At 42.1% G+C, this 12,199-nt stretch overlaps 1 protein-coding gene across 6 annotated transcripts in view; it reads right to left on the bottom strand.

The window, feature by feature from the left end:
- Positions 1-667: 667 nt before the first annotated feature.
- Positions 668-12,199, bottom strand: part of fmnl2a (formin-like 2a) — a 53,281-nt gene continuing 41,749 nt past the window's right edge. Inside the window, exons 13-28 of one of the 6 annotated variants that reach the window (XM_027291042.1) lie at positions 12,047-12,148; positions 11,466-11,790; positions 11,184-11,381; positions 10,043-10,063; positions 9,031-9,155; positions 8,745-8,947; positions 8,297-8,531; positions 8,139-8,207; positions 7,971-8,051; positions 7,752-7,881; positions 7,495-7,658; positions 7,303-7,404; positions 6,475-6,570; positions 5,946-6,069; positions 3,077-3,176; positions 668-2,695 (exon numbers count right to left, since the gene is read on the bottom strand). In XM_027291042.1, the coding sequence (XP_027146843.1) occupies position 2,695; positions 3,077-3,176; positions 5,946-6,069; positions 6,475-6,570; positions 7,303-7,404; positions 7,495-7,658; positions 7,752-7,881; positions 7,971-8,051; positions 8,139-8,207; positions 8,297-8,531; positions 8,745-8,947; positions 9,031-9,155; positions 10,043-10,063; positions 11,184-11,381; positions 11,466-11,790; positions 12,047-12,148 (2,076 nt within the window). In that variant the 3' untranslated portion in view covers positions 668-2,694. Of the gene's footprint in view, positions 2,696-3,076; positions 3,177-4,417; positions 4,538-5,945; positions 6,070-6,474; positions 6,571-7,302; positions 7,405-7,494; positions 7,659-7,751; positions 7,882-7,970; positions 8,052-8,138; positions 8,208-8,296; positions 8,532-8,744; positions 8,948-9,030; positions 9,156-10,042; positions 10,064-11,183; positions 11,382-11,465; positions 11,791-12,046; positions 12,149-12,199 lie in introns of those variants that run through there. The other 5 variants (XM_027291043.1, XM_027291041.1, XM_019259850.2 and 2 more) reach the window with 5 other exon arrangements.

Below are 12,199 nucleotides of genomic sequence, written 5' to 3'. Positions count from 1 at the left end.
TTTGCATGCCGGCATAAAATCTGTGCTCCGTTTATGTCGAGCTCTTTTTTGATATAACACATTTACACCAAAGCACAATATACTTGAATAGCACCAGAGACTGCAGCCTGAAGTGACAAAAGTTAAATCGACACCTTTATGCAACAGTGTTAGCAAAAACTTTAAATTCTAACTCTGGTGGAAGTAGAATTTATTGCGCAGGTGTTTTACCTCCACATCACATTTTAGTTACTTACTAATTACTAATCATGGATGTATGCACTCTATGTGCATAAACATGGTATTCAAAACAAAGTGTTTAATTTTTGTAGTGTGTGAAGGTTCTCAGTCATCCAGGTCATCTTTCTTCAAGAAGGGTTAAATCTGGGGCAACTGGATATGAATGTAAATCTTAAGGCTTCTTCAGTGAGACGTCTTCACAAACCTACCAACTAAGTCCAGTTGCCCCAGATGTAACCCTTTTTTTGTTGTTTCTAAATGAATTTATTTTAAAATATATATTTCAGAGACTCCTCTACGTACCAGTTTGAGGACCACTGTCTGACTTTAAATACTTCTCTTCATGCAACAAGTCAGTCCTTTTCAAAAAACAGTCAAATATATATTCAATGTAAATAGTTTATTTGATCATATTCGTTGAAAAATCTCATATCACCTATTTTTTAAAAAAAGCTTGTTATTTTGTAATAAGCACAAACTGCCTAAAATACATTTCTGGTGAAAAGTAACAAAAAAACAAACAAAATAAAAACATGCCAGTATTATCCAGTTAGAGAAATTATTACATGAAAACAAAATATTACAGAAGTTGAAAGAGAGAGAAGAGATGAACGGCAGCACGTGCTTCAGTGGAGATAATTACAGGAGGGTGTATCACAGAGCCACAAAACCAGCGAACCACAGGTCAACCAGTGGAAAACTAGTTTTTATTAGATACAATGTTTGATTTAAGAGTTTTAAATCTGTTCAAACGCTTCCACATCACACGCGTGTTGCGTGTTTTTTGTAGCTGGCTTCGGCGTCTCTGTGACACACCCGCAGACAAAAGTCAGTGATCCGCTGCCTCCTGCTGTGAGACATTAACGAATGATTCAACGCACTACTGTAGATTCATTTGGCTTAATTAAATATACAAAAAAAAAAAGGAAAACAAAAACTATAAGTTAAAATAACATTCAAGTTGTATAGCACAAGGCAATGAAAACTTTTTTGTTTAAACAATATGTACAATATTAACCATCTGGTAATGGGAATTAAGAAAAAAAAACATGGTTTGTAGCAAAATATCTGTACATTTATGGAGCTTTTTTTTTGTGTACTTTGTTTTGCCATGTTTTTAAAATGACCCACATTTAGATGAGAACATGAGCTTAAAGGAAATCCTTTCAGTGGTTAAATACTATACATTAAAATTACAATAAAGTGAGTAGACACAGTAGCCTGGAAGATAATTAATTTGTAAAAACAACAACAGCAACAAAAAAAAAAAAAAGGTGACAGAGATGTAATGCAAAGTTATATCCAGTTTTGACAATGAGATCGTCCAGTAGGGTTCAGTATCTTTCATGTGGTTTCTACGTGTGGTAGAAAAAATGGATTTCGTGTTGCTTTACAGGCTTGTTTACTCTGTTTTTATTTGTTCCCAGAAACCAAACCAATTGCTGTGCTGCTACAAAAATGCAACATTTACATTTTTTAAATGGACGGTAGACTTTTTTTTCTTTTTGTGAATAGGAGAGCCTACTTCTGTTTGATTTAGAGCTACAAATTCAGGCTTGATCCGGTGCGAAGATGCCTGATATATACAATTCGCATTAGCCCGGTCTTGTTTTGACATGAATGACTGTCTTTTTTTCTTCATCATCCTTACTTTACTACAAATATAGAGTTTCTGATCTCCGTGCCTTGATCAGCAGCCCTTTTTTTTTCTTTTTTCTTTTTTTAAAGTCAAAGCTGAAAAGCCTCATGAGATGTACAAAAAGAAAGTGCAGGTTGAGCACGTCTGTATGATACAAGGAATGGGGGAGACAAAGAGCGCTGGAATGTACCAAGATACTACAGTGTCAAACTCAACACTTCAAAGATGGAATATTTGTAACAGCTAAAGGGAACGCGTCCCATACATTCTACGTTATGTTTCCAGAGGAAGCATCTCTCTTTACGTGGCTCTTAAGGCCACCGCAAGTCCACTTTTACACACCTTTTACAATTAAAGCCAGGTCAAGTTGTATTGCTTAAAGTGGGGGAATAGTAAAAAAAAAACAGCCATCAGACAGCATGACAGTTAGCCCACAAATATAAGTTCAGGCACTTGGCTTGTCTAAGGTTTGTGAATCAACCTTTCAGACACTTTAAATTCAGTCCCATACATGTCCCAGTCCTTCATAGTTAAAAGCTACTATACCACAGACATGGAATAACGTGTATTCTTATGTAATATATATACATACTCATCTCTATGGTTGCTACAGCACTCTTTCACTTATCGTCCTTCAATCTGCATCCCGTCTCTCCCTCCCTACTTTACACATCCTCTCCATCTTTACCCCCCTTTACCCCCCCGAGCACATGCACTGTTTCCCTCGTCACATGACCACTTCGCCGTTGTTCACCGGCCGCAGGTTCTGATCATCAAAGCGTCTCCTGACGCTCCGCCGCACAGCGTCCGCTCGCCTGTAAGGCTGATTCCTCAAATCTGAGAGTGGAAAGTGCAAAAAGATGTGTCAGTCATCTTTGTCGGGGCGTTTTTTTTTGATGAGCCCACATGCTCAGAGTGCTGGCAGCCTGTCTTTCAAAGCAGCGGGAGTTTTACACAGAAAAAAACAAAAAACTAAACCCTGGTGGATCAGCTGTCTGGCGGTGTTAACGGCTGAGACAGGCCACAGGCTTCCGACTTGTAAACCTTACATGCATCTTGTGAAAACGAGACGCATCATCCCCTTTAAAAGGGTGAATGAACCACTAAAAAAGTTTTATCAATAGCCACTAATTTACTGTGAAGAAGGAGAAAACAGAGGATGGGCCTTAAAATGAGAAGACAGTAAAACAGGAAGGGAGGTAATAAAGAGATGCTTGCCAGGTTTGGGACACATCCACCACTACAGGGGTGCTACTGGAGGAGTTCCTTACCCTCGAGTGGACATTGGGAAATTTAGTAATATTATTCTTCTTTAAGGCTAGATGAAGAGAAGAACAAAATGAAGGTTAAAAATGGAGGAGGAGGCTGACCGGAGCATGTCAGCCTAACATATTCAACACTGGCTTTGCTAAAGAGAGCACCAGCAAAGCAAAGTGGCAGCAGGGGAAAGGCCAGAGAGGGATAAAGGCATGAGAAGGGACAGAGCTTGAGGATGTTAACTGGTTCAACTGGCAGGAAGGAGGATGGAGTAAAAGATCAAAGCTTGTATAATTGTCTTTTTTTTCTTTTCTTTTTTTTTTCTGTGTTATAAACCCAGGCTGCTTTGCAGAGTGGCTACCAGCAGGACAGAAGAAGAGCCTGTTTCAAACGTCCAGTACAGAGCAATTGTGAACTGCAATAAAAATAAATATGGTTCCAGGATACAGCAGGATTGTTACGTTCAACAGCATTTTTCACCAAAAAAAAAACAAACAAGCAAAGCATGCACGTAGCCGGGGGAAAAACACTGATGAATGAATGAAACACGAAGCAGGTGTAAACGCAGTGAAACAACCTGTTTGCATGTTAGTAGCGTGCACACACACACAGACTGCTTCAATGTGAATGTGATTATTTACATGGAGACGTCATGCAGCATATTACGCGCAGGTGACCTGCAGGGGTCAAGCGCAGTGCAGGGATGCATTGTGGGAAAGCCGCAGGGATGCAAGCAATCGGCATGCAAGAAGCTGAATCAGCGGATATGTGATTATGAACACACAAACATTCATTTTTGATTGAAACACACCAAAAAAAAGCAAAGTTATAATGCCACAGGCACTTACACATTAGTCATACCTGCCATGTAGGTGATGAATGAAATCAGTATTTGTTTTCACCACTAGATGGCAGCTTAACTTTTCTGCCTCTGTTATTTGACGAGGGAAAAGCAGCACTCTGCACCCATTTTTATTTTACAGAGTTCAAGAGTTTGACCTTGGAGACAGTTTCCTCTGTGACATTATGGTTTGCCATGGTTGATAAAATTAGGATAAATGAGGGTGTCACACTTGCATGCAGGTGGGCAGAAAAAACACCCGACACCAAGTCATGCTCAGAGAGGGTGGTGGAGGAAACACGTGAACACACACAAACACAAACACAAACACACGCACTCAGGCGTGTGTGTGTGCGCATCTCAGGTCCGAGGTGTGAGAGTCAAATGTGCCGAGTTAAAAAGAGGAGAAGGGTGTGACGACACATGCAAGGATAAAGAAGATAATGTTTTGTTCCAGCAACCTTAGAGAAGAGAGACAGTTCTATAAGCTTAGTAATGGTACTCCTCATTGAGGGCGGGCTCGCAGAAGAACCGAGAGCCGCGTTTGGCTGTGCGGGCGGTAAAGGGCACTGTCTTCAGCACTGCATTGAGAACAACAAGGACAACAGCCAGGACAAGACAAGACAAACATAATATAAGAAAAGCAGACTCCTACAGAGGTTTAGCACTTGTTAGCACTAAGCAAATACCCAACAACAGCATCAGAGGGGGGGCATAATGTCTTTAAAGAGTATTACGTTACTGAAGGGCCTGAACAACAGTTTTAATATGAACTCTTTGTGGTTTTGTTTGTTCGACTATAGCAAAGTTATATTGTTACAGAGGTTTTAAGAGATTAATTTAAATTCAGGTCTTTAACACTAGAAGAAAACTTACATTATTCCTGTGGCTAGTGGTGGAAAACATGTTAAGAACCTTTACTTTACTTACTTTCAATGTACCACTAAATATTCACATGTAAAAGTACTGTGGGGAAAATTTAATAACGTTATTAAATTGTTAATATTAATGCATTTAAAAGGTCCCGTGTTTTAAGTTTCATGACCACTGAAGGTCTCCCTTATGCTTGAACCGAGAGGGAGATGTGAGGGGTTTTCAGTTGGTTGCAATCTGAAACCTCACCATTAGATGCCACTAAAAGCAGCTGATTGAACTAGAGCCAATTTCTAATGACCATAACCCAAACAGTATTTAATCTATAACAATGCACTTGTCACATGTTTGACACACTTACAGTATATTGCCTGATATATTAGCTTATTCCAGATATACCGTATATATATTGGTGTAACTTCTCAGTTCCATGTTCCTTCATCAGTATTATTGTATTATAATATTGTATGGTATGTTATGTTTGAAAAAATGTACTATACTGTTGCTACATTTCTAAAACTTCCTAACATCAATACTAGCATCGGCCTCAAACATCCTATATTGGTTGGGCTGTACTATAGAAGTCGCATGTACTAGAGAAAAAGTACAATATTTGAGTATGAAATGTAGTGAAAGGCATATTAAGTGGCATAAAATGTAGATATTATCATATAATATATGAAATACAAGCTTCTCCGATCTGTACAGCACTTGATGCACTTATAAGTTCCACCAAAGCCCTTTAGTAACCGGAAGATGTATTTGATCCCTTCAGATTAATTAATATTCTAGGAGCCCCGTCTGCATACAGATGGTGTTACAAAGCAATGACAAAGCAGATAAGATAAGCAATGATCATCAGACACATTTGAGCTTATTGTCACTGGATTAGCTGAACTGTCAGTGCATGTTTGTACTCATTCGGTTATTATACCTTTGGTTCTCAAACATCTGACAGCTGAATTTTGAAAGAGCCAAAGTCATTGTGTTAGTTGGTTTAGAACCCCTTTGTTAACCAGAGAGGACCTTCATGCAGAGCGCCCTGTATAGATAATAGATATATATATATATGTATATATATGTGTGTGGCAAGAGTCTGTAACCAGGTGATGTTACCCGTGATGATGTCCTCAATCGCTCCGTCTTTGCCTTCGTAGACGTGGCGGCTGTCTTTCACCTGTTTCCTCCTGAGCTCCTGGATCAGCTCTTGCTGCTGCCGCTTGTTCTTATGAGATGGAGACTGAGGAAGACACACACACACACACACACACACACACACACACACACAGAAACACACACATCATTTCACATCTATTAATATGTCAGTTTTCAGTCTGTTTGTGCACGTCTTAGTTAAATGGACCGTTTTAGGTATAAGTATAACCGCTGATCCTGAGTTGATGTGATGTGGCTCAGCAGGACTTCAAACTGTAGAACCGGATATAACTACACCCGGTGGGCTGTCAGTGCTCAACTAATCCTGTGAACAGGATTCTGGAAGATGAAGCAGAAGGGCAGGAAGTGGAACTGGCTTACCTTCTGATCGTCGTGATCCACTGTGGCCTCCTGCCCTAGAAAGCCAGGGGGTGAGGTATAGGGAGGATGGGGGATGATTTAGAGAGTTGTGGAAAGAAGCACGACTTACCTTCTGGTCTTCCTCCATCATGGCCTCCTGTTCCAGAAGTTTCTCCATCAGAATCTGCTCCTGTCTCTTTCTCTGCTCATTGTCCTCCTCCGCTTGCTGAGGAAGTTACATATACATGTCACGTACACAGAAAAGCGGTGAATGGAGTCATTAACAAAGTCTAGAAAGAAGGATTGCACTAAACATGAGCAGCTGGGAGACACAAGCAGCTAAAAAACTGATCTGGCCAAGTGTTAAAACTGAATCTCAGTTCACATAAACCTGCTGCTTTGAGTAAAATATAGAGCTATTCATTCACAAAGAGTCAAACATTGTCAAGAAAAACACATGGTGTAATGTTTGTGATCACATCCAGACCAACTTTAAACTTCAAAACATCTTTGTGTCTCCACACTGAACTTCTCTAGACGCTCCTGTGATTTAAGAGGGACGTTTGCAGAGTCCCAATAACTCCCCAAGTCTAAAACATATGTGAACAAAAGTTGTATAAACTCTTCTGTGGCTCTAGAGGGAGCTGCAAGAAAATAACTTGACTCGAATTAGGTCACTTGAGGCAGCTTTCACCAGGGCTGAGTATACAGGATGTGGAGTTAGAAACAAGTCAGCTTAGCAGACCTCTTTAGCCTGGCTTGAGGCTTGAGGTCACATTAGCCGCTACTAACTTGACACGCTTGAATTTCTGACTGAATTTTCGTTGGTCAATTGCATTGTGGGTAATGTAGGAGGCCAGGTTTTGACAAGAATGTGTGGAATAAAAAAGACAATAATTCAGGTTCTGCTGTATCAGTGTTTTTTTGTGATCGTGTGAGAGATTATTATCCGACTCACCCTGTAAGCTTTAACAAATCGCACAAACACGGGGAAGAAGACGGAGGGCGGCGTCGTTTTGGAGTTCTCCCCGAAGAATTTCACTGCCTCGTCAAAGGCGTCCTTTCAAAGACAGACCAGCGTTTCACCAGAGCTCAACAAAAACAAAGGCACTATAAAACAAATCACATAGCGCAGGTGCGCTCATGTTACCTGTGCAATCTTGGCATCATCCTGCAGCTTCTTCAGCTTGCTCTCATTGTGTGCGATGAAGTCTTTGAGCATGGTGTTGTGGCCGTGCATGCTGTACTCTCTTTTGGTCAGCTCCATGCCTCTGTTCAGCTCCTTGACATCCAGCAGAACGTTCTCCAGCGACACTGTGGGCACGAGCAGCAGAGTGAGTAACGTGCAGAACGGTAAAAAGTCAAACAAGCATGCACAGCAGTCAACACGTGCACCGTACAACTCACCTGCTGCAGCTTTCTCCACGTAGTGCAGCTCGTTGTAGAAGAGAGAAACCTGCGCGTATTTCTCCTTCACCACATTGGCTATGTAGTGTAACAGCGTTAACTTACGGTCTGTCGACTTGGTATCAAGTAGCTGTTGAGAAAGTGAAGGAGAAAAAAACAAAACTTTAAAATTCTGTTACGAAGAAGAACGCTTTAAAAAGGCAAAACGAGGAAACTCACCAAGTCTAAACTCTGCAGTTTGAATCCGTACACCGCTCCTCTTTTGCTGCTGTTCATGTAGTTACCAAGCGCCAAGATAATCTGAAGAAGGAGACGAGAATGTGAAAAAAGTGAAACCACGTGTGCATTTGACATCACGTTCGATCCAGGCACAAATCATTCAGTAACCTCGAGGATTTTCTTTAGCTTCTGCGATGACTTGATGGACACCGATGCAGCGATGACGGCATGAAGTTGCTGCACAGAAACAGAGAAGACGACGACATGAGAAAATGTTCAGAGCAGCACAGTCACTTTCTCATAGAAAAAGAGATCCCGGTTCTCACCGGCGTGAGCATCTGCACGCTCTCGGTGAAGTTGCCGATGAACGCCATGATGGTCATCTTCTGCATGAGCCTCTCGATTTTACTGAACTGCATCATGAAGCGGTCCTCATCGGTCAGGCTCTCCAGCGGCTTGCGCTCCTTCTCAAACTGCCGCAGGACTTTAATCTCGTTCTCTGTGGGCTGGAAGCGCATCAGACACTCCACAAAGTCCACCGGCAGAGTTCGTAGGTCAAAGCTGAATGACAAATGATGATGCATATATATTACATACAGGAAAGCCAATTACAGAAAATTTTTGATAACACATGCTTATAGTCTTAAAAAAAATCATGGAAACACTTGTACAATCAAAATAATCCTTTCCCTCATTTAGGAAAAAAATACAACATGCAGAGAAACATGAAAGAACACCGGAAGGATTTGGGTCTTTTATTTTGAAGGGGCTTACATCTGAATGGCCTTGCTGATCTCCTCAGGAGTCTTGCCCACTTTCCTCAGTGTGATGGCCAGGTTCTTTGCTCTGTTGGAGTCCAGTAGCGTCACCTTGCTGGGCCCCTTCTGAATGACCTTCTGCTTGCTCATGTTGAGGTCGATTGCCGGGCCCTGGGCCTTCGTCTTGAACATCTCCTCGAACTCGTCCACGTTCAGGTCCTTAAAAAGGCGGCAACAGAGAATCAGTTAACACTCTGTTAACTGAACAATTGAATAGAAAGAGACTTAGAGAAGACTCCTACCTCGAGTATCCTCTCGTCATCAATCTCATTGAAGACAGTCCCGTTGATCTGGTTTGGTTTCAAGGCTACCCAGTTGAAGACAGGCATACGGAACTTTGTCTTGATGGGTTTCTTGATCTTAACAGCTACACAGGACACAGAGGAGTTAGCACAGCGTCCTTATCTACCATCAGACTACACACACACAGACACACATACACATTCACACACGTGCAGGTGAAAGGGTAGACTGATGACACACATGGATATGACTCTAAATACACACAATCATACTTCAAGTTGATCGCAATTTCGACCGACGCATTCCTTTCTTTAAATTAATAAGGACACTTGGTGATACAGAGTGAAGCGCCTGAAGTTAGCCTCTGGCACAAGTACACAGCTTATGGTGAGGATCTCCTGCGGCGAGGTGACAAACTATTTATCGGACAGATTACGGCCATTTGTGGCCACCATTCTTTGAGGCGGCGGCGAGAAGATAAGGGATGCCGTCATGGGAAAGGTAAACAGCATTCCAGCCCTTCGCGCCTATCGCGCTTTCCATCGTCTGCATGCCACAGCAGGTCATTGTGTCCCAGTATGCATGCAACACTTTGAGATTGTGGCAACATTTAATTCATACAAACACACACACACAAACACACGTGATGACAAAACTACAGCAAGATGCGAAGGTAAACCATGCAGGATTTTGAAATTTGGTATTTTCTGTTTAACATCAAGTCTTACTACGAGAGGAACAACAGCAATGACAGAAAGAATATATAAAGCTCATGTGTTTTATATGTCGAGAAAAAAAAAGAATGAAAATAAAAATGATGTTTGTAAAAAGCTAAAACAATTAGGAATTATTTCTAAGAGATTTGAAAGGACACAAATGGGACGTGTTCCTGCGTTTTCTACTCAGAGTAAGAGACTGAAAATACCATTTTCAAAACGTGTGATCGAAGGAAGGAAACAGTTGGGAGGAGGGAGGGGGGACAAAACACCAAACATGACAAGCAGAACCTACAGAAAAGTTTGATGGGTCCCTCTGGTTGGCAGAAAAAGAAACAATTCAAAGACAAATCATTAAGAAGTCGGCAAGAGTTAGCGAGAAAGCTTTACACATGCACATCTCAAACGCGCATCAAAAGATCTCACTGCTGTTTACTGATTGGTGGAGCCAACAAAAACTGGCCTCGCTGCATTTTACACATGCAGCAACAACGTACATGCATACATACCAAGAAATGTGCACCCACATCTACATATAGTACAATAACAGGTCGATCTGGTTATAGAGAAGTCTAATTCACATGAGGGGAAGTTTGATAGCTTACTATAGGTTATAGGTTGATTTGTAAACCTTATTATAGTTTAGTCGCTCAAAGTTAAAAGGTTTGTTTGTTGTCAAGAGCAAAATAATCACATTTTCAACAAGATTAAAGATATTTTTTTTGGCCTTTTTCATGCTTTATTTTGATAGAGACAGCTGAAGAGTGCCAGGAAATGTGGGGAGAGAGAGAGAGATGGGGTATGACATGCGGGAAAGAGCCACAGGTCGGATTCGAACCCTGGGCTTCCGCAACAAGGACTGAGCCTTCGCACATGGGGCGGCTGCTCTACCAGTTAAATGCCGCCCCACATTTTCAACACGTTTCACATTAGATTATCACATTCTATCTATCCAATTATAATTGCATAATATACTGTTCTGGTCCACCAACCAATGAACCTTTGGAAAACATACAAATACAGATTCAGACTCGCTTTACTTACACAACAAGCCGTAGCCAATCAATAGCAATCACACGCATGCAGCTTCACAGTAAAAGCCTCAAAGCCAATTCTTTTATAACATTCTCAGCCACTGGGAGGCTTTTTACTGTGAAGCAGCTGCAGGAAGTGTTAAGGTGGCATTTAAAGTTTGTAAAGTAGCTGGAATACAACTGGATTTCTGTATCGCTCTGACAAAGCAAGCATAGCTGAAGCAGCAGCTGCCAGCAGTGCGGTTATCGGTCCTTCTGACTGCAGCGCTGAATGATGTCTTTATTAGAAAAATGAAAATTGTCCTTAAAAATAAAAAGCACCACTATCGTGTATACTAATGCTACTAATACTGTATGTATAAATACATGTACACTGCTTTTTTCCCCACTAGATGACCTTACCTGCTAACCCAGAGTTCATGATGACAGTGGGGGTCCCACAGCCGGGCAGCGGGGGAGCTACAGGAGGAAGCGGAGGAGGCGGAGGCGCTGAGAACGCCGAGGCTGGCCCTGGAGGAGGAGGCGGAGGTGGAGGTGGAGGGGGAGGCGGCGGAGGTGGTGGAGCTGCTGCAGGTATGACCGATGATGGTCCGTTTGACACTGGGAGAGACGGTAAATGGAAATAAATGTTCTGCATTTCATGACAGTTAATACGCTAATAAACTGGGCCTATATTAAACATACATATGCCATTCACAGGCAGTGGAGGCGGCGGCGGAGGCGGTGGTGGTGGAGCGGGCGCACCCGCTACAACTCCCATGTGGTACGGACCGACAGGAGCACCGTTTCCTCCCACCATCATGCCACCCGGCAAGCCCTCCGCACAAGAGGGTGGCGATGGCAGGATGGAAATGTCTCCGTCTCCCTTCTTGTGGATCTTGATGGTGCCTTGTTTCTCCAGTTCGTGGATCTTCTTCTCCAGTTTACTCTGTCGCTGGATGGCCTCGTCCTTCTCCTTCAACATCTGCCGCAGCGAGTGAACCTGCGAGCTGGTGTCTTTGTAGACTTCCTGTGTGGTAGAGGGACAGAACCATACGTAAAAACCATGAAGCAAGAAAAAATGGGTCTAATGTTTGTCAATAATATCTGTTGTGTTGATGTAAATTTCCCTCATCTTCCCATGAAACACTTCAAACCTTTTGGAATACTTTGTGTCATATGTGGATGCTTTATTATTGCCTTTTTATTTGTACTTTAGCGAGCACTGTGTGTGCTTAAATGACAACTCAAAAGATGGACGTGAATGTTTAAAGTCGGCGTCTGACCCTGATGGATTCAAGATCCTTGTTCCTTTGCATCAGCTGCTTCTCCAGCTCCACGATCTTGGACATGGCCTCATTCTCCATGTCCTGCAGCTTCTCCGTCATCTATATGAACAACAGCCACAAGAGGAAAAAAGGAAGGGTCACACGGGGGAA

This window comes from Larimichthys crocea, chromosome XVIII (assembly GCF_000972845.2).
Source record: "Larimichthys crocea isolate SSNF chromosome XVIII, L_crocea_2.0, whole genome shotgun sequence".
NCBI lineage: Eukaryota > Metazoa > Chordata > Actinopteri > Sciaenidae > Larimichthys > Larimichthys crocea.
This window is presented reverse-complemented; position numbering and strand designations above follow the sequence as displayed.